We start from the raw sequence: 27,008 nt of genomic DNA, 5'->3' as shown, positions 1-27,008 counted from the left end.
TTGTAATTATTTTTTATTTCTTTTGTACTTAAGCTCTTCTTATTTAATCAATTTTTAAGTATGAATTATATGCTTTGTAATAATGAAGAATTAAATCGGTGAAAATTTTAGGTAATTATTTTCGAAATAAAATATCCGAAAATTACAGTTATAAGCAAAGGGAATGAATAATGAAAAACAAAGCGAATAATCAAGAGTAAAAGTAAAAAAGAAAAAAGTGAAAAGTCTAAGGTGAGGGGAAAGAAAAAAAATGAGAGGTAGATAAACAAAAGATAGGGTCATAATATTTTAATAAATAAAGGGGTAGTACTTACTTAGAGAAATATCTTCTTCGGGGGTAAGTAATATGTACAAAAATAAAACTTAATTTATTTATAAACTTAACTCATAGTATAATTCAATGTATAAAGGTATTTTAATTAAAAATGTTTTACAAATTTATATTCAATTATTTTATTAAAAAATGCATAAATGGACTAAACATAAATGACAAGTTAAGGTTTTGAAACCCATTCAGGCCAGTTTTGAATTTGTCCATACAGTTCAATTCCTGGACTTGCAGTGTTTGTAACTTGTCTAGCACCAACTACACGAACATCATCTCTAAGTATTCCTTGTGATTTTCCACAAACAATAAGTTTATGTGCAGCATTAATCATGTTGTCGCTTGCAAGTTTTTCTAAAATTGAAAGGATATTATGAAATACAGTAATAGTAATCAACAAGTAATTGAAGAAAGTGTGCATTATTTATTATTTGTATTTATCAACCAATCTGATAGTATATTAATTTTTATTTTCTCAAATACTATCAAGATTTATTTATAATGTTTAGCAATAGTTTCAAAGATATTCAAGTGAGTCTATTTAAATGGGTTGCCCTGTATATATATGTAAGATTGCTTATAGAGTTACCACATAATATAATATGTTAAATAAAAAGATAAGATGCATTATATATTACCTTGAAAATTTCCTATGAAAGCAATTCCAACAGATTTTTTATTGTACCCAATTGCATGAGCTCCTTCACGATTCCAGCCACAACCTTCATATATGTTTCCATCACCCCCAATTAAGAATCTATCAATAAAATATAAAATTAAAGTAAGCTTTTATTTACATGCTAAAGTTCCTTGTTAAATTTCTTTCACCAGACATGAATTATTAAATACATAAATAGATTACGACATCCTTGTATAAGATATCTCATAAGATATATATATGTATATAAATAAAGATACTTACGAAAATCCTATATCATGCCAACCCAAAGTGTCCATATGATGATAACGAATGTTTTCAACCCTAGTATTACATTGCATTTTTGAAGAACATTCAGGAGTAACTGTATGATGAATTATAACATAAGGAATAGGAAGAATTAAATAATTTACACTCTTCGCTTCTTTAGTACTCCATTGGTTTCGTTTAATGATTGTGGGACACTCTTCATCCCCCTCTATGAAATGAAAAAGTAATTTTACCTTTTCTTCATATAAATATCACATTAAACAGTTTATTATAAATATATTATCAATTATAAACATTTTTTTTCCCCTTTCCTTTTGGAAACAAAATTTACATTCTATCATATCTCATACAAAGTGTTTACATGTTCCTTCAGTTAGTTTCAATAATAAATAAATATATAAATATTTATTTCAAGAAGATAAATACAACTGACTACTTATAAAATATGGTTAATAGCTATATTTTTAAAGGCTTTAAAGTCAGTTACTTCTCTTATTTAATGCTGGTATGTATTTTTATTTAATTCCTAAGTGTAATACCAAACTGGAAGATAATCACATCTGCTATTAACATTTTAATACAATAATTAATAAATATATTTTAACTTACGTGCAATGCAAACGTAAGAGAATAGGAAAATGATGGCCCATCTTGTATCTAGCATTTTTAAATAGTTACAATAAATTATCTTGAATTATTCGTTAACGTACAACACTGCGCTATTTCTTCGTTCCAGTAATGAAATGTGAGGCAAACAGAATGAAATTTGTTTTATATTTCTACATTATCACTTCAACTATATATAATTGTACGATAAAAATCCACATAGCTAATCAATCTTGAACTCTTCATTTTTCACGTGAATTTGAAAACAATGTAAGTACACATTTTGTGTGAAGAAAGAATTTACAAAATTTTAACTTTTTGTATATTGAACATTACAATAAAGTAATTTATCATAAACAAGTACATACTCGGTATAAATACAATAAATAAAAATTCATTTTATATTTTGATATATTGATGATTTTCATTATCGAATTAAAATGTTCTATATTACGATAACATAATGCTGCGTCTTATCATTCAAATGAAATTCTCGTGATGTAATCGTGTTTGCTACAGAATATTCTATAATGACGTGCATGTATTAACAAAAAAAATATTTTTTTCTCAAGTTGTTTCTTACACAATATCAAGGTCATCGATGTTATTTTCGTAATGAAACTATACAATTTTTTCCACACATTTGTTGCAGATAATATGATAAATTTATTTAATGGCATGCGAAATTTGTATATTTTCAAGTTTAAGTACATAAAATTATATGCATTACGCGTCATTAAAGAAAGTCATTTCAAAAAATCATGTTACGATGCTTGATATAATTCCAGCCGTTGTAGTGAACTAAAACAAAACAAACGAGGTTTAATTGTTTTCAATATGAATGTAGTTGTTGCTGCTACCAAACAATTAAAATATCTCATTGTTTAAAAAAATGGCAACAGTTTAAAGTCCAAGTTTTGATCTTTTATGCTGTTTTCTGCTTTTAGCATAATAAAAAATTATAAAATTTAAAATTCCTCATGGATTTTGGTACCGACTATAGTCACAGAAAACGTTTCTAAATTTCAAATCAATCGGACGATTGAATCTTGAGATAGAGTAATGGCGCCTAATATGGACACACTTAATATGAAACACCACAATATTTCGGAAAATAAACAGTTTCATGAGTCAATTACCATAAGAAATATTTCATTAGTAATAGAAAACAATCATATTAACAACTAAACACTAAATATATATCTATGATTCTTTTTCCTTTAAGATAATAATGCAAAAATTTAAATGTTTTCAAATTCCTTAAATGAGAACTTTAGATTTCTGTTTTCGGTGTAGTCATTTTATATTTTCACGACACAGTACAATTCGTTCTCTTGTACATTTATATAATATTTAATAAGAAAAAAATGTTAATTTATTATTTACTTAAATTATTTCACATATCAAATGACGAATCAAAAAATGTATTTTTTCTTGATCATACAATAAACATAAAAGTGTTAGTTATAAAATAAAATAATGTTTCATTTTAGGAAGAAGGCATATAATCAAGCAATTATTCTTACTTTCTCTGATTACATCCGTTATTTATTATTCAAATAAAATTATGTCATCGGTATTCAACGCTGAAATAAACTTTAGTGTTTTTGAACGAAACGGTTGCACTGCCGCTTTGTATTTGATTGGCTGGTAAGCAACCTAATAAGAACAGTGCTGTATTTCTTTCCAAATCAAAATGGACCAATAATAACTTTCATCTGTTAGGAACTAAATCGCTAGTGTTGTCTGAAACGGGTTCGCTTCTTATTTGAATATAACAACAAAAGAAAAAAGAAAACAAAAATTGATCTAGGAGATTTCTGAAGAACGATTGGTATTGCATATTCCTAAATACCGAAGTCGATAGTGCAGCCATCTAGGAATGTTGGCTACCAACGTCCGCCGCAGCGGCGACAGAGTCAACATCCGGCGACGCAGAGATGCGCACGTTTCGGCGCTCGCCGAGGGAAAAGGGACGCCGCGATCGTGACTTTGGGACATGAGAGCGACGATGAAGCCCGCCAGCCTGCAGAGCAGCACCTGAGAAGCACACTTGCGTCTAGGAGTACGCACAAACCGGAACCGGCTGGTTTACGCAGAATTTACATAGGATCAATCTTCGATTATAAAGTTGATCCTGAAACGATTGGGAAGCTACCCTTTCTATCAACGAGGTAACACACCTCTTCCTCTTGATCGTATATGGTTCTATAATAGTCTTTTTAAAACAGATATTGTTGTTAATCGTCAATCACTGAATCCTCTCATTTAGTAGAGATAATATGTTTTAAGTAATGTACAATTGAGATCGATTAATAACTTTTGTTAATAGTTTTCATCTTGTTCTTTTACAAAGTCAGTACATTTTTATAGATTTTGATATTCTACTATTATTTCACATACTTTCGTTTGAGCTGTGTTTTGATGTTTTAATAACATCAACGCAGGTGCGAATACTTTTTAATTTATACTGTTTTGATATTGTTTTTAATTTATATTTTTTATCGTTCAGATTTTTTCAGTGGATATCTCTTCTTATAAAATTTATTAATTTCTTTTTATTTTTAAGAGTGGAAATAATTTATATACGTTCGTGGTACTTTAGTTGATTTCATTTTATACGAATACATGTTATTTTATCCGTTGGCATCAACAATTTAATTCGTTTAGGTTAATAAAAACTTGTATTAGAAAAATATAACCTTATTACATATTTACGTTTGTGTAATGTTATGAACTGATTAATATTGAAATATTTTGAATACCTTTACGAATAAAAAAAATAAATGACTATCATTTCATGTGTAATATTATTGTTTTCATTAGACACTAATTTTTTAAGTGATGTGTTCCATGCTAAAGATAAGAAATGTGTATTAACAAGTAATAAACATGACATTAAAAATACAGTTTCAACACTTTCATACATTATATTTTATATTTTGATTTTAGGTGAAAGAAATATTCATTTAGTGATCCTTATTGGGAATATACAACTGTTATTTGAAGAAGCACTTGTGCACCACCATAAGAAGATCTCGACGTCCGTAGCTTGGGGCACAAAGTATATTCAATGTTTTCTATTGTACTTATTAATTTATTATTTGATTATTTCGAAGACAGTTACAATGTTACTCGTCACAAATTAAATTCTTATTTTTGTTTTATAAACCACCTTGTATGTAATATAATGTAAATAATTTTAGAGCCATGTCATCGGGTGCAGGTTCAAGTGGAACTGGTAGAGGGCGTGGTTCATCACTAGCGGACAATAAACCAGAAAGTAAGGAAGCAAAACCAAATCCAAAGATGTCGAAAGCTTTAGGAACATCTGCCAAAAGGTATCGTAATTGTAATAGAACATTGAAAAGTATTTGCTGTGAAAACTTGCCATCGTATTATTAATTTTGTTGTTGCAGGATACAGAAAGAGTTGGCGGAAATTACATTAGACCCACCTCCAAATTGCAGGTTTGTACCCTTTAAACAACTTAGTATTCATATTAGTATTATCATAATTAATGAGTAAAGTCCTAAAATATTAATTTATAATTAAAGGATTTATAAGAAGAATCAATCCATCAGAGAATCAAGAATTGACAGATGTGCTAATTGTAATGATTAGATTTATAATTTTAGGTGTTTTTCGTCATATGACAAATTTTAAGTAATACTATAAAAAAGTATTGAAAATACTATAACTTGATTTGTATTGATAAACGTAATAGCAAAGGTATTTGCAGAGTTATTTTTCTTTAAATTATTAGTACCAGGTATACAAGTAATATATTTATTTGATCTAATCAATTTTGCTTATATACATTGCGTTATTTTCTTACAATAGCATTGTTAAAGTGACTAGAAGTTTCTCTTCACTTAAGATGCTTTTTATACAATGAATTTATTCATGTGAAAAAGTAAAAGATTTACTACATCCTTTATGCTTAGCAAATGTTTTTCTTTTAATTCTTATTATTTTCTTTTGGGAGTTTTTTAATTGTTAAGAAATATATATGTTTTATTTATTTTATGACTAAGTATTAAATGGTTCTCTTCTGTGTTTTACAGTGCAGGACCTAAAGGAGATAATTTATATGAATGGGTGTCAACTATACTTGGGCCTCCTGGTTCAGTTTACGAAGGAGGAGTATTCTTCTTGGACATACATTTTTCCCCGGAATATCCTTTCAAACCACCAAAGGTATTGTAGTAATATTTTTGTAGTAGATGTCAACTTTTCTAATTTAATTTAATTAAAAATGATTTTGGTAACATAGGTCTGTTGTTTACATTATATTCCATAATATTATATGTTATTGTTGTTATAATAAAAGAAAGAAACATGTTTAATTTAAAGAGAAGCAAAAGAATCATGTTAAGTTTTAAGAGATATGCTGGAACAATAAAAATTTGGATATAGAAACTTGAATTAGTTAAGTGTGTAAGATTTTCTTACTTTGTGTAAGATTTTATTACGATGTTACGTGTATAATGTATGTCATATATCGATTGATTGTTTATTGTTCTTAGCGTACCGATCGGTGATCCGTTTATTGATAATTTGAAACAATGCCATGCCATTCACCTTTAAATTTGTCCACATTTTGGCTCTTACAAATATCTATAGATTTTATAATACAAGATGAATTGATTTAATTCACTTAAGAGATTATCATATAAGAAACGTACAATAAATAGTGTAAAACATATGTAGCAGTTTGCATTTTCTAAATTTTTGCTTCCGTTTTTGAATACATTTCAACTCTATCAAGAATTATGAAGAATACTCTATATCTTTTGAAGCTGTGAATTTTAGTCTTTCCTTAATTTAGTTAATAATAATTATATCAATGATTATGTTACGAACAGTGATGGAAATATTTCTTATGAACGATTTCAAAGTGAATGTACTTATTTCTAGAAACAAACGAAACATCTTTTATAGCTTTAAAATATAGTGTAATACGTAGAGACAAAACTGAAAAAAGTCAAAGAAAATGGTACATACAATAATCAATTTTTATTGTTTATCACGTTAACTGCCACGTTAAGTGACTTTCCGTTCGCGCCAACAGCAATGTGCTGAAAACAAGGCAGCCCAAGCATCGTGAGAGGAAGAGTCCCCTTGCCCCTGTGCATTTTTAGATTGTTGGTAGTCGGCACGAACGTGGCGTCTTTATTTAAATTGTTTCAATAAATTACATTAATTTCTAATAAAATATATTTTCTACTTACTACCATAATTAATACTTTTAGTTAAGATTCAGACCGGCGCGGCAGCGTATAAAGCAAAAGTCACCTGTCGGTCCATACGGCCCGACTTGGCGTGAATAGAAAGTCTAGTGCCGGTCCCCAAGGACCGGCGTGGCAATTAACGCGTTAAGTAGATATTCATGATAGATGAAACAGCTTTAATCCGTTGTCACACTTTATTTTTTCTCTGAATAAACAATTTATCTCCGAATAAGAATGGTTTTCTTAGATCCAACAGATCTAAGCGGTAACATGATTCTTTTTCTAGTAAAATTATTAAGAAACTTTATTATATTTATGTTATACTCTTTCTCAAGTATAACACTTTAGATCATATTATTTTTAACATTTTACTTTAAAATAATTATGTCTGCTAAATCGATCGTTTAAATTAAATTATTTGAAAAAAAAGATTACTAGTTTAAGATTTAGTCATTCATTTGTTATAATTTACTAAAAACTAAATTTTTTGAAGCCGTGTTTACAATTTTTTAATATTATTCAGTATTTTAGAAATTTTATGTAGATATATGCAGAATGACAAAAAAAGAAGTATTCATAACTTCTAGGGTAGATAGTACTCGTTAATTACTGCAAAAGTTTTTATAAAGGTAGGTCAGAAACTAAATGTTTATAAATAATTGTTTGTTCCGGTTAAAACAATTGATTTTTAATTATTGCATCATATGGAATTGATAAATTACCTGATCATTTCTTTTTTTTCTAGTTATAATATTATAATTATGGTAATCCTGTATTATACTTGCATAGAAGGAAAAGCCGAGTAATCCATTGTTTATATGCAATGCGATAATTCTCAAAACGAAAGAATCAGTCGTTTTGATTGAAACAAAAATTTGTTTATAAGTTTTTAAAGAAAAATATTAAGTTTTCGACTTATGTTCATTAAAACCTTTTTATTTCATTTAATGAATCCTATCAACCCTAGAAGCTATAAATGCATTCTTTTAATCATCCTGTATAATGTTAAACTCTTTTTATATTTTTATATTTTTTGTGTTATATACATATATTTTAGTAGTTCATTTGTTTCTTTAAAAAATCGTTCTTTTATGTAATAAATAATAGTATAATAATTCAGTTTTAATATAATGGTTTTAGGTCACATTCCGAACGCGTATCTATCATTGTAATATAAACAGTCAAGGCGTCATTTGTTTGGACATACTAAAAGACAATTGGTCGCCTGCACTCACTATTTCTAAGGTTTTACTGTCCATTTGTTCACTTCTAACAGACTGCAACCCAGGTAAAATAAAATGTTCCGTATAATATTATTAACTTTTGCATTGCAATAAATAGTATTATTAGTATGACTAAGAAGAAAAAGAAGAAATTAAATTTTTTCAATTATATTCATCAATTATTCTTGTGTTAAACTTTTGTTTTTAAAAGAATTTGCATATTATTATAATTATAATAGAAGGATTGAATTTTTAATGAAATTATACTGTAAGATGAGTAAGATATTTGATATTTATTTGTAAGAAATGAAAATAGGTTAAATGGAGAAAACATAAAAGAGAATTTGGTTAACTTAACATTTACTTTCACAAGCATATCTCGTTTATTTATTTTCCTTAATAATTTTTGATAGTCCGCAAAACATCGTATTTTTTTATGATTTTTTTTTTGAAGTTATTTCGCAGAAAAATAATAAATGAGTTTAATTTTCATATCATTTTTAGTTTGCTAAGAAAGTTTTATTTTGTAACATCTCAATTTCTAAGTGTAAATTGAATCATACTATTTTGCAATATAACTTAATATATATTTAAATAGAAAAATTTTATATTATAGCAATCTTTGTATCTACAAAGTATCTAAATAAATAAGCATTGCATAAAAAAAGAATGTACAAAATGTTGTGTTGTTCCATGTTTCAGCGGATCCCCTAGTGGGAAGTATAGCAACACAGTATCTTCAGAATAGAGAAGAGCACGATCGTATAGCACGACTTTGGACTAAGCGTTATGCAACATGAACGACTTATCAAAAAGAGCTGCCCTTTTCATTCCTTCAAAACGAAGAACGGCCACTTAAGGGAGCCTATCTAACTATATTCAAATTCTGAATATTCGAATCGATCAATTGTTTTTAATTAAATGGGAGAATTATGTTTCCTCGGTTAATCATATATTCTTTTTTATCTGATATTTTGGAAATACTTATTTAATTTCAGTGTTCTTTTTTTTTTATTTTTTTTCGTCTTTTTTTGTCTTTTTTTCTATTTAAGCCTTTAAAAAATATGAAAAGATTAAATTGAAAAGTTCCTGTTTGCTTGATCTTGATGTAAGATTAATAATATTTACTTTATGAGTAACGGTTTTACAAATATGCAACATAAATGCGAATATTGGAAAGTACGTTTAATACTTAAAGAAAAACCTACGTATAAAAGTCTTATTTACATTGAATTATATTTGATAAAGTAATTGTAATTAATAGATTGATAAAATTGATCGTTTGAATAATCAATTTGGGCTCTCCGCACCTTCGAAAAACTTATTGTATGTATATGTATATCGACCGAAGGATCGCTTTAAATGAAAGACTCTTCAAGATCGTCGATTCGATCATTGTGATGTGCTTTTATATCGAGTATGTAAATGTGCCTAAGATGAATGAATGTGCGTGCATGTGTAACCATACTCTCTTTTTCACTCTGTAACTCTTGAGACTAACAGTATATCTTCCACAAGTCATTCTTACATATGTAGAATTAACATATATTTATTTTTTCATTGTAAATGTGCATTTTTTAAATTGTTACAAACTAGATCAGGAAGATCCTTTTTTTTAAATATTTTGCATAATGAAGTAAAATTTCTACACAACCAATTTGAATTTTATATTGGATAACTACTAGAGATTTTTGTAAGCAATGCTTTCTAACAAGATTAGACATTTTTAATGTAAATGTTAATTTAGGTTAATATATAATTGAAATGAATATACACAATTGAGAAGAAAGTCATATTTTTTATGTCAAGATATAACTTCATAATATATTTCGATGTGAAAATACTACAAAAACGAATTATAATATTTAACACTATTTCAACAAAAATGATTGCAAAATGTCTTCCAAAAATAGAAATAGTTTGATTCTAGATTTTTTAAATAATAAGAATTTTGAGTTTTCGTGCTGTCAATTGTTTTATTAATTGTGATAAGAAACTCTCAGTTCTTACTACCTTTTAGAAAATCTGACTCGAGAGTGAGAGAGTGAAAAGCGAGGGCCCTCGGTTATTTTCCTTTGTCTTTTGTTTGTTTTGTTCATCTGATCGTTTTAAGAACTCGTGATGAAATAGTATTTAAAAGGGTACGTCAATTGACAGTACCAAATAATACTGATAGTTTAGGCAATATTATGAACAATATGAGTAATCCGAATGTAAGTAATTAGGCTACTAGTTAAGGGGCCCTACACAATTTTCAATTTTTTACAGACTTACTTTTGCATAAAATATAAACTAAAATTTTAAATTGAAAAGTTATTCTATTTAAGAAAAATGATGAAACAAAAGAAAAATCTGAATTTTTTGTAGAAATTGTTCGTATGGACCTAAATTTGTTTGACCCAAATATAACCGCAGTTACATTTACTAAGTAGTAATGATAATGACATTGCATTACTTTTTACTGGTCTACTACAAATTTAGTGATAAATTATACACGAGTGATCATTGTAATTAATAAAGTATAGCAATTGGAAAAATAAATGAAATTGGAATTTCATTCGCTTGAAATTCCTTTTCAAGTTTATCTGTTAACCGGGCCCGTAATATTTAAATTACTGCGATTGTAAATAAATATAATCTTCTGTATATTAGTGACAAATCATAAACCATGATTTTCATCAAATTTGTATCGATTATTATATGAACAAATTGAATACAGAAATGATGTCTTCTAAAAGGTCTTCTTACAGCATTATTTTTTTTGTTAAAAGTTCATTAAACAAACAGAGAAATTAACCATTTAAATTATGAAAGTAATTAAATTTTATACTAATTCATCATTCAAGTATTTTTAGCAGATTACAAAATATTAATAATGGTTCCTTCTGGTGAACAATGAATCTCCAGAAAAAAAATGTTTGTCGATCAATATATTACTATATCACAAACAGAATTAATGATAATAGAAATGAAGTATTTACTATTTTAATTCATGATTTAATTGTACAGTTCATATCGCGCAAACAACTTTAATTTTTTATTTGATTTCAATTACTATCGTTAAGATTCTTGTAAATATATTCTGTGAAGTTCTTGAACAAACGATCTATAGATCTTTTGGACCTCTAGAACTGTATATAAATTGCACGTTGAATCTGCTCTTTTGTAATTAAACGTATAAAACAAAAAAGGAAAGGTTTTTATTCATACTGCGTTTCATCAAAATGTCTGTGTGAGGGAAATTGTTTAAACGAATCTTTGAATTGGTCTGAAAATCAAAACATTAAATAATTGTAATAATATCAAAAATATTACAAATACGGATCAAATCTTAACTTTAGTAGGCAAAGCTGATTAGTTGAAAACACTTTCTAATTATCGTAATGTATAAACAGTATGGAAAAATATTTTCAAATAATGCAGTAATAGTTAAGGAAGATCGTTTAAACGAAGTCCTACCCTCTTATTTTCTGGGAATTTCTTTCTGTCTTGATTTCTTTTATTGATGAATAGTTATAGAACTGTGCAAGAGAGCATCCTATATGATTACTGAATGTTAGTCTGCTAATCTTATAAATAAATATAGAACACAAAATAAAAGAAAATACTGATCGTACAGAGTTTTTGTTGTTTTAATTTTTATACTTCTAATTAAACTTTATTTCAATCAAACATCCTTTCATTATTAAATCATTTAAAATAACTTTTTTATATAAATTTTGAAACATCTTGTACAAATAACTATAATTGTTTTAAATAATATAATATTTATGAAACAATATAATCTTAAAGATTTCATATTACACACGAAATTTTCATTGCTAGTATTTTTATTAAATGACTGTTTTATGAAAAAAAAATATTTTTTAATACTTTTATCTTTTCTAAAGCAATGTGACACTTACTCTTGTTATACATAACATAACTGAACTGTCAGGTGCAATCTACATTGTAGATACTTTCAATATGACTACACAGAATATAAATATAGAAGAAAATAACATAAGTTTTGTTGTGTAATGTAATATTTCAAAATTAAAATATACAACATTGTCTGTATTATTAAGAGACTGCAAAAATCATTGCTACAGCCTAAGAAAATCGAGTAGCATACCATTTCAAACCTATATTGTTATAACTGTAGACTACGGTTAATCTTAATAATTTAGTTGCTTGTTTAATCAAGATACATAGATGAAAACGAAGGGGCAAAGTTTTTACATCAATTTCGACGTGTTTATTAGTAAAGATCACAATTACGAATTAAAGTAAAGAAACACGATATATCTTTAATATATTTTATTAATATAGATAAAAGCTATACGACAAGATGTGCTAAAGTGATCAGCTTCTAAAGGACGTTAATAATATATCCATCAATCAATTAAATTACAAGTAGAAAAATATCGTAAGAGACTAAACGCCACAAAAGCAAACGTTTCTTTCTCATTTAATACTGATTTTGTTTTTTTTTGTATCTCTTATGTTATCGTCAGTCTTTTCTTATCAGCCGATTATGAAAAATAACATTCGAACGAGACTTTTGTTTCCTGTTACACATCGTATTGTATACAATTTTTTTGCACAAAATTACATAAATTAATATTGATCAGATATGTCTCTTAAATAAGAATATTCGCTATCGCATATAAAAGTTCTATAATTTAACAATGTGTAAAATTTAATATAGTTTAAAATTAAATGCATATACATCGAAATTAATTTAACACGGACATCCTATACATATATAAGTTTATATATGACTTAAGACTACGATTTAAAATATTATTGTATAACATTAAAGAGAGCGAATGCACGAACACAGTATAATATTACAAAAAACCATGTTTAAACAAACGGGTAAAAAATGAATGAAAAAAAGATAGACACTTAAACGCGTAAATATTGTAAGAGAACTTCAACATATTTAAAAATATTAAGTTAAAAATATTATTTTTTAACAATCATGTAACCAAAATATAAACAAATTGATGACAGAAAAAAAGAACAGTAAAGGAATATTTAACATTAAATTAATAGTTGAAAGGAACACATACTTTTTAAGTGCCAAGCTTCGAACAAATCAATTTTACTTCAATTAATTATTTAAATCAATGTTGACGGATTATTTAACAATTCAAACGCATCACTAAACATTAGGCACACTTGAAAGTCTCAGTATTATCTATTGAGTATATTCATACCAATTTTTTTTCTTACGGATTATATTTAAATCATTGAAACCTCGCTTATTTTTTTCTTTTAATGCATAAGCATTATCCTTTCAAAACGATTACGTAATTCATCATATATTCTACACCGTTGAACCGTTTAAACAGATACATTAAGATGATCTGTTTAATTAAACGTATTAACTATTTTCTAAAGTATTAAAAATAAAAAAGAAAATGATATTACTTGTGTAGATTACAAACCTATTACCATTATAAACGGCAGAGAGTAATCATTGATTTCATTAAAGAATTTCATTTACATTCAAAATATTCTCACAGAATAAATTAACTTTTCACAGTTAATTTGATATACTAAAATATGCGAGATTTCAAAAGAAGAATTAACAGATTGCAATTACAATTGCGACAATTATAATAAAATTCTTTAAATCGACGCAATGCCATGAGTTCGTAATTTTATTTTATTTTTGGAAGCTGTTTTGCATGAACGATAACGAAAATCTGTCGCCGAGAAATTTTGGTTCTTTCGTGCCAGCCGATAATTCAATAATTTTTTAAAATATTTTTATTTGCAAAAATTTAAATAATTTTGGCCCCAAAATACAACAATTTGGCTAAACAGATACCTATATTTTCCAATATCTGCATATATTCATTAATTAATACTGTTAAATATGGTATTTTTCCTTTGCTATAGAATTTTACTTGTTTCTTAAACAATTTTTCGAAAGGAAAAGCAAATTTTCTATGATTATATAATACTGGATTAAGAAATTTTACACAGTATATCTAATACTTAAAATTACTATGTATAAAATTGTATATTTCGTGTTATGTGCAATGAATTTACAAACTTTTTATGATTAATGTGCAAAGTATATATTATTTTTTACTAATTTTTCAATTACTAAAGTTGGTAGAAAATATGCCAGATATTTGTGAATACAAAATAAGTAGTAACAAATATTTAATCATTTAACTAATATGTTAGAATATTGCGTAAATCTGTTTAGCATTTAATTTATATAATGTCTGAATTATTCTTCTATTATTTATGACTTTGTTTAAAGATAAATTCGTATAAATCATAAAATATATATTATTTATGTTTAGATCAGTATCATTTGTAACTTCGGTAAAAGATAAACAGACTAAATATACTTAAATTAAACGTGAAAGTGCAAGAACCAGAGGATACATTATAAGAACGCTAGTAACAATTGTTAATAAAACAACATATTTTTACTTAATGTTAGTATTAATAATTAACATAATACGTATATTCGAAACCAATTATTATTTAAATTAAAATATCTAAGATGATATATTTGTTCAATTCTGCTGTGCATGATAGAAATATATGTTATATATCTATAACTGATTATATGAGTATAAAATGTTCCATAAAATAGGAATGCATATAGTAATTTTCCTTCCAACAGATTGAGGCACTGAAAGAGCCTTTTAGACTGCGACAGAAATCCAAAGTCAAATCTATCCAATTTCCTTTTCAAACATTCTTGTATGAACTTTAAAATTAAAAGTTTGGTTTCAACCATTTGGCAGATAATGGCAGTAAATTGAATTAGATTCTCCAATAATTTGCTTTCTTCTTAAAAGCTAGAGCGCAGATCAATGTTGGTCAGTCTGCTGCCAAGTTCTAAGTAAATGGTCTTGCGACGACTCTAGAATTATTCTTTGAATGAATTCACGACGAACAATACTTAGAGTTATAATACCTCCTAATTGGTGTCAGATCAGTGCGCTGCGGTCTCGCTGCAAGTATAAAGTAATTAAATCGTCCGTGGCAGGACACCGTTCTCTATAAAATACACCAAGTGTCGCATGTGGCAAAGCAAGAAGGTGCATACAGTATACGCTTTCCAAAATAAGACAATGATTTTAGAATCATTAATATCACATTAGGAATTGTTCATCACTAGCGCCATCCTTTCATTGTTAATATAAAAAATTTGGAGTATTTTTTTCTTCTGTATTGCTATGAGTATTGCTTTCTACAAAGTATTAATATTTCAAAAATATACGTATCATATACAGCATGTTACATGTGATTATATGTATATTGTTATAAGTATTTTCTTTGTTGAATTAACATAAAAGCTGTTTCCTACATTAACTTTTCATATTATATTTTCGTTCCTTTTCACATGATATGAAAAGATATAGCATTTCATACATTTTAACATACTATTTACATTCAAGTAATGTACATTGTAAATCTGTAAAGATTTACTTAAAATGCATCGCTATACTTACTATCTAACCGTTATAAAGTTTTACTCTTCGCAATTACAGACTCTAAAACATAATATGCAACATTAAGAGCAAAATGCTTCGGACAACCAAATTACATAGAACATGCTGTACAATCTATATATTTCATAACATTAATATTTTATTAAATTTGAAACGTAATATACAGAAGCAAACATATACCTATGTTTTTTACAAAAATTTTTGTAAGTTTTTAGACAATGAATGTATAATTTTGAAAGGCATGTTCATAATTAAACATCTTACTATACATATATATGTATTGTAATACACTGTCAATTTTAACAAACACAATTTTTAAAATAATATTGAAATAAATTTGTTTTAAAGTTTAATTTTCATTCAATGTCCGGATTAAGGAAAGCGTAGATAAAAGAATTATGTTTTTAAAGAATCAAGTAGTATCGTTGTTAATCTAACATGATTTTTTAATAATTGTATTGAATTAACTTGCATCAATGCAGAAGTCACATTTCTTTATATTACATAAAAAGTTTAAAGCTTCACCAACAATTGTGCAATTATATTGTCAAGTTATGAAATTTACAAATTTAATAATAATTTCTTGTGTCAACACTATGTAAACTTTGTATGAATAGTGAAACGCATTTTTATTCTGTGGTGATTATTTATCTATATTTTTCAGATAAAATTTATTAACTGAATTAAAGGTGGCATAATGGTGTAAGCATCAAAGTTGAAGAAGTGCATTTGTTGAATAGTGAAGCTTAAAAACATAAATAGTATTTGAAACGAATTAGAAGATAATAAAACAGTATACAACTTTCTGTTACACATTCTGAATTCATCTGATGATTAAACCATTAATGCCCTATGTCTATATTATGTCCATTTACTTTTAAATATAGTTTTTATTGTTAAAATCCTTTTTTAAAATGTTTTAAAATTATATGTATAATAAATACATACCATACAAAGTTTAAAAAACACAACACTTGACCATTTCTAACAAAATTGCAAAGAAGCTTATAAGCTTAGGCTCAATAAGAAAAGCTAAAGATATTAAATATTAAAAGCATAGTACTTTTAATGATTATAATGATTTAAATTGTTTTAAATTAAATAAAAGAAGTGTGGAATAACGTATTCCAACATTGAAGATTATTTTCCACAAAACGAAACCATGATAAAACTTAGTCATAACAAAAAAGTTATTAATATTTATGTATATAACATTGAAATCTTAACATAAATATATTACTTTCGATTTACACTTTTTATATATCCCCGTGCAGTTTGTTAACAAAGTACAAAATCTTTTTCACTGATATCTTATAAAAATGATCAGTCTTAACAAAACAGTCATAAAGATGTCATACTGCACAAAAATACTTACTTCTTTTTATATCAAATTATCAATTTCGAAACAAAGATATTTAAATTAAATTTAAAAAGTGCTAATATTTTGTTAGTGTTGTGGTCGCTGCTATAACTAACAGTAATAACGAATGTAATAGCAGAAACGGTATAGATAAAAGTGAAAGTAATGATTTATATGAAGTGTGAAAATAAAACTCAATGTTATACCAATACATTAGTAATTTTATAGAGACGTAAACAGATTCTTGTTTTTTTTTACCATTTTTGTGCAGTATGATAAATGAAGAATACAATGTGCAATTTGTGCAATATTTTGTTACTTAAAAAGAAAGATAAGAAAAATTGACACATGAATGTGTAAGAGCGAAAGATAGAGCACATTTTCGAGTTTCAGTGCAACTTTTAGGCATTATAACAGTAGATAACTGTCTGCTTACACAGTTTCATACTCGCGACGAATTGAACGTGCCAGACAGCATGCAAAGATTACTCCAATTATCTGAAATCAGAAAGTTTTATTATGCAGTATAATTTCGCATAAAATTAATAATTTATGTAAAATTATAACAATTAGCGATGTTTTGTTCAGCTGAAAATAAGAAAAAAATAAAAATTTGAACTTTAAACTGCAGCTATTTTTTTAAACAATGAAATTTTTTAATCCTTTTGATATGGACTATAACCACATTCATATTGAAGATAATCGGACCTCTTTTTTTTTGTTGTTAAAATGACTTTCTTTAATAACTTGTAACTCCTAAAATTTTAAGTATTTTAACTTAGAAAACTCATACATTTCCTATATTTGATCATACAAATCTTTCAATATTTTTCAATACTTATTACTTTTGAAAATACTTCTAGATATTGATTAAAATGAGACGTTTTCATAATAAATTTTGTTAATTTAGTATTAAAAATATTATTGTATTCTACATATACTTAATGAAATAAATTTATATTCATGATTATTTTGAATATTCTATTTTATTTTTATAATTCATCTTTTATACTAGAATAGATTGGAGTCAGAAGACTAATATATAACGAATTTGCATATTAATATCTTTTAAAATAAAATTTCATACTTAATGAAACCTTGACTACATCTAAAACATAGGAATGAACTGTAAGAAATTTACATCTTCATACCTGAATAATAGCAATGCCAATGCCTACACCACCCAAAATCAATGAGTAATACTCAATAGCAGATTGAAGACTCTGCATACATCCTCCTTCATATATGTAAATTGAATTTATGTCACATTTACTTCCTACTGGTACTTCCCTACAGCAGGAATTTGGTATAGTATTATCAGAGAATCCAGCAGAAGCCCAATCACTTGCACCATTCATTCCGCAACACTGTAGCTGTAGTTTAAGAAAAAATTTTGTATTAAATGAGTATTAAATTAAATAACTCAATTTCCTGGCAAAGCTCTGGTCGGAATTCTGTTGGTACTACACTGATATATGTATATATGTTTTACACTTACATCATGTTGCATAATATCCCAAGATTTATTAGTAGTTATATCAGTTGAATAATCCTTCATAGTGATATTCATCCTATTTTCTACCATTTGTCGAACTTCTCGTTGCATCAAATATCCAGAAATGCCAGCAACAAGTTCCAGGACAAATATTAGAAGAAGCAATACTGAAAACTGTATAACAAAAATTCTATATATTGTGCATATTTTAATTCTATTGCAAAATACAGTGTATATAAATACACTATGTAATGTGATCAAATATTAGAAGGCTGAATAATTGTAAATAATTTAAAAATTACTTTCAATTTGTTAAATTGGTACATTCAAAGATTTTACCACAATGGAAAGACATGAATTAATATATGAAATTAATAATAATATATATATATATATATATGTATGTATATATATATTGACTTTTACCGTTATTATCATGCAGTGATTCTCTTTCACAGCTCCGCAGCAGCCAAAGAATGACACAAGAAACACTACAGCACCTATAATGATCATGAAAACTGGTGCTGCAAAGAACCAAGTGTCCATAAAGTTGCTATAACCACTATAAACTACAAGAATTACAGTGCCAACTGCAATGAACACAATTCCTGTTATCTGTAATCAGAGAAATTTCATAATTCTTTTTAGCAATAATTTTCATGTACAATATTTATAGTCAAGTATAATGACATTTAGTGAAAATAACAGTACTGTACTAGCATATATTACGAATAACTAATAAAAATAAAATTATATAACATAAATGTGTTATATATAAATATGCAAATCAAAATAATAGAAATTGAATATATAATTACATTTCAACAGGGTGAGAAAAAGGGCTCATAAAACAGACAGGAAATTTGCTTCTTATTTTTAATATAATAAAATTATTCTTCCAAAAAAGTGTTAAAAATTTCCGAAATTAACGAAATTTGTACAAATGTATACAATTTATTGATATGTGCAGTACTAAACAAAAAAATTGAATTTTTCTAATTTAAACAGATTTGTCATACACCTTTACATAATATAATAATTTTTAGGAAAAGTAATGTAAAATAATATTCAATATGTTTGCAAAAGAAGAATTCAATCATAAAGTTTTGATACATATAAATGTGTTATTCTTGGAGGTGGTAGAGACGAATAAATACGTGTAGGTAAGAATATATAAAAACACACAGAAGCACACTAATAAACCCACGCAACATGTGTCTGTATTTCACATAGTTCATATAAAGAGTGTCCGCGCTTAAAGATAAAAAAATGAATATCTCTTAAAGTATTGAAAAAATAAAAAAATTTATTGAAAATTAAATGATGCGAGTAAAGGCATTTTTCGATTAAGGTGAACTTTTTTATATTATTAATTTAATGGATATAATAATCATGCTTCATTTTTTAAATAAAATATATATTTCTTAGTACTTCATTTGATGATGCGTTTAAATACAAATTCAACAAGTATAAACTTTAAAGTATATATACTTGATCTTAAATGCCTTCTAAAATGTTATACATACAGACTTCAAACAAAACGAAATAAAACCTGCCCGAATAAGTTTCGATGATCGTTTTGAGTCGAATTTATGTGTTGGGTCATTATTTAACATGTATAGCGAGAAAAGTATTGACCACGCTCCTTATTCAAAACCACAAACGAGTAGTAGATATAACATTATTTCTCCGCATCTGTCTCTAGTGACAATGTTTACACGCTGTACATGGGGATCGAATTCGAATCATCACCGATATGTCCTATTTAGGTAGAAATATTTGATCCGTTTTCTCAATAAATTTACACGCGCAATATTTAAAAAATAATTCAAAATCAGGTATATATTTTATAGATTGTTGAATTTATATTAAAATACACTAAAAAATAAATGCATAATAAAACATATATAGTTGCGTTAAAAAAATAGAATCTGATTATTATATTTTCTAGATTAATAACACAACCGAAAGTTCGTCTATAAATACATATTCTTATATTACAACCAAATATAAAAAAATTCGCCATATAAAATACTTTTTAACGCTGTCTTGCGTTTATTAAATATTTTCTTCGTATTTTTAATACGATAGGTACAAACATATTTTGCATGTAAGTAAGTAAGTAAGTAAGTAAGTAAGCAGTAATTGTTTTTTAATTTGATCATCGATTAGTATCGCATAACAAAAAGTAACAGTAGTATTTATTTCAATTTCAAACGGAATAGAGACGAAATAAGATTAAATATGTATTGTTAACGTATTTATGAATATTTTAACTACTTTATTTCCATTAATATATTCAAATTGACATATGTGGTTAAATGTATTGTTTATGAAGCTTCCAAACATATTTGAAATACAGAAATAACACTCCTAAATGATCGTAAGAGGATTCAAATAAATTTATTAATACATCATATTGATATAGATTTTGGTTTGAGTGAACATAATCGATAACGATTACATGCAATATTATTTTTATAAGGATTTTTAAATCCACAGTGAACTGCACCTACTCGATGAAAAAGGAGGCAATACGAAATACAATTTAGGTTGACGGAAGGCGCGAACACAACATGGAGTATATACTCACAGCGAATATCAAGTTGAAGAAAAACGTCAAATATTTGACGCATGTCATTCCACCAGACACCATTGTTATCACTCACTGTTTAATACCTTCAACAAGAAAAAAATCAAGCACAAAGGATATCAATATTGACGAAAGAGAACAAAACCAGAACTGTATGCGTCGTTTCAATAATCAAAGAAGCTTCCGTCGCTTCGAGGGCTCGTTAAGGAATAGTAGTATTTTCATCAGTCCTCCCAGGCTGACTCGGATGCGTGCGCACCTTTCCCATAATTTACTCAGAACCGACCACATATACCCTGGAACCATGGGATTTCACATTTTTTAAATGTAAATCAGACTCAAGTATTTAAATAAGTTTAAGCATTTTCACCAATTTACCAATATAGTAATACATTTTTAAACGTATTATTCCATGCATTTGAAGCATTATTTGTGAAATTGAGCCGTGTGTTTAATCACAGGTGTTCATATTTTTAAGGGACAATTTTAGATATTAAAATAAGATGAAAATGAAAAGCAACAAAATTGTATTAGAGGCTAGGTTTTCAAATTTTCAGTACTTAGAAATCCGTCAATAACGGCGCGAAAGTCAGGTCAGTAGGAGCGCGAACAGTGACGTATATAGTTTACAAGAGACAGACACCTCAGATTTATAATCTGAAATTCTAAATGTAATTTTTTAAAGAATTAGGACGGTAATTGTTGCATGACATTATATGTATATATTTACTGAAATTACTGTATGTGGCATGATAAGTGTTCTATCTTCAAAACAGATAAGCAGCGATTGACAATCGCAATACGTAATAATCGACATTCACATATCGCAATTGTATAGATTTTGGTGAATAAATAAATATAATGTCATGCAACAATTTGTGTAAGTTCTTTATAAAATGTGAGATTGATATATAGGATTGTACATGCGCATATTATATATTATATATTATTCATTCCACTTTACACGAATTTTTTTTTATTATTACACTAAAGTGCATTACGATAGAGTTTGTTTATGAAAAATAAACCTTACGAATAAACTACGGATTTTATATATTTATATGTATATAAAGATTTATGAAATACAATATAAAAACAACAGCAAAGGTTTAATACATTTTTTAATCATTTTAATGAAGATATTAATCTAAAACATTATCTTAAAGCAAAAAAAATTCTTAACAAAAATTACGATATTTCTAACTAATTTCAATTATTGCGAAGAAAACAGAAAAATTGAACTTCCCACTATAGATTTTTTCTTTATCAAAAATTATAGATTTTTATACGTGTGTACAAAATGTCTGAGTAAATGTTTATTTAATGATAAATTATATCATTAAAAACGCAGTATTAATTTAATTTTGTATTTAGAAAAGTGAAATTACATGAAATAATTATTTTGTAACGAAGTCATGAATGAAAAACTATTTATTACGAATTAAAGATATTAAAATAAAATATTTTTTGCGATATTCATCCTGTATAAACGTTATCATTGCGAACAATTAATACTAATGAAAATTCACTTTTAATTCGCGATTTTTAGATATCGTTGCATGGATGACAGGGTACTGGACGTAGTCGCCTATTTCTCTTAGTATGCTGTGAGTCAAGGAGCATAGTCAAGTGTGTGCATTACGCATTATACATCGACTTCCTGCCTATAACAATTAGGAAAGATTCTAGATTATTGTTTCTCTATGTAAAAGTTTGTAAACCGATTAACAGAAGTTAAGAAAATACACACAGTGATAAAATATAAAGTAATTTTTAGTTATTACAAATACTGAACAGTTTTTAACGAATAAAATAAATGTTTAAATATTAAAAAATGTTTATTAGCATTTATATACTCATCAGCAGCAGTGTTTCAAGAAAATCATATCTGAAATTTCTATTTCTTTCTCAATTTTCAAGATACAAAAATGTATAGTAATAAATAAATACTGTATGAATAAATAAATTTGTATAAATTAATTAAAAAATTATTGACTTCTAGAATTTTAGACGTCTAGAATTTTCTTATAGTAATGTGTAACAAATACATACATACATTCAAAATACACATAATAATAAGAAGTCTTTAATAACATACTACATTTTCTCAGGTAGCGTTTCTGAACGTTAGAGTTACATCATACTGAACAACAGTGTAATTTTACTAACAATTGTTCCGCCGCTTTTTACGTAATTCTGTATTGTTGCTTGTAGTTCAGACTTAGATATTTTGTAATAATTACAGAACGAAGTTTACCAAAACAACTATTACGAACGTAATTCGATTTAAATTGTTATATATTTTATTTAAAATATATACTTGTAATTCTTTGGATAGTTGTTTCCGCAGCTTTTTTTAAATCTTCATTTAGATTGCACATCTGGATGAAGATTTAATAGTAACTTCAGATTAAAGATCAATTATCACATATATGTGACACCATTTTTTTAATATGTTTAAAATTATTTAAATCTTCTTCTTTACTTTAATATATAATCAAAAATTACATGTCTCGTTCACATTTAAAAAATTCGCCCTGAAAACATTGACACAAGATGCTATTTCAGGTTAAATATAATTATAATTTCCGGTCTAATGAAGAATTTTTACATAGTTTCAGAATATTAATTTTGAAACATTACATGAGAATGGAATGTTTTTATAGTTGTAGTATAATATTCTATATTTAGGTTTGTCCTTATATGATCTGTTAACATTGATTCTCTGCATTGCAATAGGGACGATGCACTGCACGTCACCTGTTCTAGTTCGATACGACGCTCGTCTTACATCCGATATCGATCTGAAATTATTTTGTTTCTTTAACTTATAAATGATCGATTATAAGCAAATTAAAGTAAATTCCATGCAACGATGATTAGAAATCGGATGTTTGTACAAATTCAAACGCTTGTACACTGCTATTGTAATTGAAGAAAGAGATAAAGTAATCAGTAATATTCAAATTTTGAATGTTATTAACATTGTAATATTATGAACTAAATGTACAGTGAGTTACAAATTTATAAAAATAAAGCAAAACTTGTCGAAAGCATGATAAACAGAAGCATAATGAAAAACATTCAATATATTCTTAGTATAGTATTTTCAGTTCAAATCCTGAGATAGCATAACCGTAAAACAAAATAATACCTTATGACTGCCGGGAAACGGAGTGCAGTGTTTCTTTTAATTTTTTTACGTTATAAAATTATCAACATACATGATAAATGATAACAAACGCCTTAAGTCAAGTAAAAATAATCTCGCAACGTTTTCTTTTTTTATTTTGAGGATACAGTACGATATCTTAAATCATTTATTTAACATCTGATTTACAGATGTTCGATTAACTATGATTAAAAAAAGAAAGGAGATTAATTTCTACGTAGAAAATTAGTTCCTATAGATTCTTCATTTAGTATTTTGTTTGTACTGAAATAACTTATAGAGTCTTGCGAAAAAATGTATATGCATAATTATCCTATAACCGTAAATAAATTATACGAAACTATCACGAATTAAAAGAAATAAATTGAATTTACTAAAAACTCGTATGTAAACTTCTGCAGAATTTGATATAAAAGTGAGATTAAATTGGAATATGTATAGAGAGAACATATAGGTACTTGTTACAATGTTTATTTGTGTATTAGTTAACTATAACAGTTCGTAATTAAAATACTTTAGTTTGAGAGTATACTAATTGTAAATAGTAACTACGGTACAGACAAACAACGGGTAGCGTCTTAATATTATGATTTTAATGGGTCCTAAAACATTCATATACTAATAAAAATAAAAGGATTCATAATGTTTGGAATAAATTAGTAAGAGTACAGTGTTTCTTGATATGTTTCACGTTTATCCGCTTGACGAACTTACGCATGAATAAAAATTTATATTAAAGTAGTTATTATACAATTACCCAAAAATTATATAAACACTTGCTGAATTCTGTTGAAATGGTGTGGAATAAAATATATAAACATTTTATTACTAATTAAATTAACCTGCAAAATATATTCATAAATGAACGCTAAAAAGGATCGAATTACTTATGAAACGAAAGGTGTTCGTTAAAAAATATTCTAACGATAAAATTACATAAATGTGTCAATAAATTTGTAATCTTAATTAATACAAGGAATTCTTGTATTCCATTATTCCATGGTCATATATAAATAATTATTTTCGTATGTTGCTTTTCGTATGTTTAGAGTATAAATCGGATACACATAGGTTAATAAAAGGCAATATTAAAAATTCTGACATTATCTTATTAATTATTCCAGTCCTGTTATGCCTGTATCAGTAATTTTATGATTCACTGTATGCAGATTACGTTACAATATGTATATTTTATTCCCTACGTGCAAAGACCATAGAAATATGTAAAATATATAAAATAAAATAAATAAACGTACAAAGTAAAATAAGATAAAATTAATGTAATAATACAGAATAAAGTAAAATGAAAATATGTAAAAAGTCTCTACAGTTTGTAAGTATAAACGAAAGTAAACAAAATTTATGTTTAAAACAACATTTATTACGTTAAATGACCCTATTGTGTACACTGACAATAAATCAAATTGTACGTCTCATTGTCGGTTCATTACTGCTTAGTTTATTACTACTTTTTTGCTCTTGGTTTAATATTCTGAAATACGCATACATATACGTATTCTACATAAGTTAGTTAAAACTATAGGACAAAACACAGGGAACAAACAAAAGCGTAACATATAGCAATTATACCTGCAATTCTCAGTTCTAAGTTTTTCTTAAATACAGGTCGAAAATAGATGGTTCTCAGAATTCAGCTCGTTAACTTTGACCTTTAAATCATGTTGTAATTTGTGTTGCATATAGAAACTATTGAAATTTACATATTTCTTATTATTGACGTACAATTAACCTATTGGTTTTTATCCGAATAATTAATTTCATATTTATATAGGATAGTCGACAAAACAATATTTTTTTTAATTGTATTTTTAAATTTTACTACAAAGCTTCAATATTACCATGTTTCGCGTATTAAGTTGCGGTAATTTCAAACATTTACATTCAGTCGATTTAAACATAACTTATGCTTAACTTTCTTTACGATGAATGTGTTAAAGAAGCAATTCTGGTGATATAAAAAATTTTGAAGAATTCCCTTGCAAATATCTACGATTATTTATACGACATATATTTTTAACTGAATTCTACGCAGATTCCTTTAATATTGTACAATCCTTTACTTTATTTATATATAAATGTATTTATTGTAATTTTACTTTAATCATTAACTATTGGAATATGTAGATGAAGATTTATACTCGAATAAAATCTCAAATAGAACAATTTTCTTTAATAAACAAAATAAGCAATACAATTACAATTAGTAATTAGTAATTTTATAATATAATTCAGTGCAATTAAAATCTTGAGTTATGCAGAAAAACTGCTTTACATTTCAATATTTATTAGAATTTTATCAAAATGAGTAAATTGAAAATGAGTATAAATAAATTCAAACATACGTAATCCGAAAATATTAGAAGTATAATTATATACACATCTACCTTTGAAATCGTCTAGAAAGCTGTCACTTTCTTAAATCTGATAGTTCATATATACATATATGCTTAAATTTTATAGCATTACATTTAATAATAAATTAAAAATAATACCATATAGATTCACAAGTATCTTAATAATCGTCTTTGCAGATGACGATAAATACTATATATGTCTAGGTGTATTTTATTTAATTTCGT

At 26.5% G+C, this 27,008-nt stretch overlaps 3 protein-coding genes and 1 long non-coding RNA gene across 8 annotated transcripts; 2 read left to right on the top strand and 2 right to left on the bottom strand.

The window, feature by feature from the left end:
- Positions 1-347: 347 nt before the first annotated feature.
- PGRP-S3 (peptidoglycan recognition protein S3) lies at positions 348-2,359 on the bottom strand. Its single transcript, XM_031992297.2, has 4 exons — positions 1,863-2,359; positions 1,248-1,461; positions 964-1,082; positions 348-679 (listed from the first exon to the last, which is right to left on the bottom strand). The coding sequence occupies exons 1-4, from the start codon at positions 1,915-1,917 to the stop codon at positions 495-497; spliced, it is 573 nt and encodes a 190-aa protein (XP_031848157.1). The 5' UTR covers positions 1,918-2,359; the 3' UTR covers positions 348-494.
- A 1,411-nt stretch (positions 2,360-3,770) lies between these two features.
- Positions 3,771-11,932, top strand: Ubc2 (ubiquitin conjugating enzyme 2). 3 transcript variants are annotated; one of them, XM_076373945.1, is made up of 7 exons: positions 3,771-4,033; positions 4,812-4,923; positions 5,066-5,200; positions 5,279-5,329; positions 5,927-6,059; positions 8,234-8,381; positions 9,019-11,932. In XM_076373945.1, exons 3-7 carry the CDS (start codon positions 5,070-5,072, stop codon positions 9,114-9,116), a joined length of 561 nt encoding a protein of 186 aa, XP_076230060.1. In that variant the 5' UTR covers positions 3,771-4,033; positions 4,812-4,923; positions 5,066-5,069; the 3' UTR covers positions 9,117-11,932. The 3 variants fall into 3 exon arrangements, with proteins under 3 accessions (XP_076230060.1, XP_076230062.1, XP_076230061.1); XM_076373947.1 differs by having other exon boundaries at positions 4,812-4,944; XM_076373946.1 differs by lacking the exon at positions 3,771-4,033 and adding an exon at positions 4,048-4,306.
- Positions 11,933-12,600: 668 nt separating this feature from the next.
- LOC116433785 (CD63 antigen-like) lies at positions 12,601-21,388 on the bottom strand. Of its 2 annotated transcripts, none has more exons than XM_076373943.1 (6): positions 21,237-21,388; positions 19,070-19,258; positions 18,647-18,817; positions 18,300-18,521; positions 17,585-17,646; positions 12,601-15,287 (listed from the first exon to the last, which is right to left on the bottom strand). In XM_076373943.1, the coding sequence occupies exons 1-6, from the start codon at positions 21,297-21,299 to the stop codon at positions 15,269-15,271; spliced, it is 726 nt and encodes a 241-aa protein (XP_076230058.1). In that variant the 5' UTR covers positions 21,300-21,388; the 3' UTR covers positions 12,601-15,268. The 2 variants fall into 2 exon arrangements, with proteins under 2 accessions (XP_076230058.1, XP_076230059.1); XM_076373944.1 differs by lacking the exon at positions 21,237-21,388 and adding an exon at positions 20,200-20,344.
- LOC143175302 (uncharacterized) lies at positions 15,223-23,098 on the top strand. Of its 2 annotated transcripts, none has more exons than XR_013000094.1 (4): positions 15,223-15,374; positions 19,102-19,806; positions 21,146-21,563; positions 22,786-23,098. It is a non-coding gene; the product is annotated as an uncharacterized LOC143175302 (long non-coding RNA). The 2 variants fall into 2 exon arrangements; XR_013000095.1 differs by having other exon boundaries at positions 21,129-21,563.
- Positions 23,099-27,008: the final 3,910 nt, after the last annotated feature.

This window comes from Nomia melanderi, chromosome 14, assembly GCF_051020985.1.
Source record: "Nomia melanderi isolate GNS246 chromosome 14, iyNomMela1, whole genome shotgun sequence".
Taxonomy (NCBI): Eukaryota; Metazoa; Arthropoda; class Insecta; order Hymenoptera; family Halictidae; genus Nomia; species Nomia melanderi.
The sequence above is the reverse complement of the archived record's forward strand: the minus strand, read 5'-3'. Positions and strand labels throughout refer to the sequence as shown.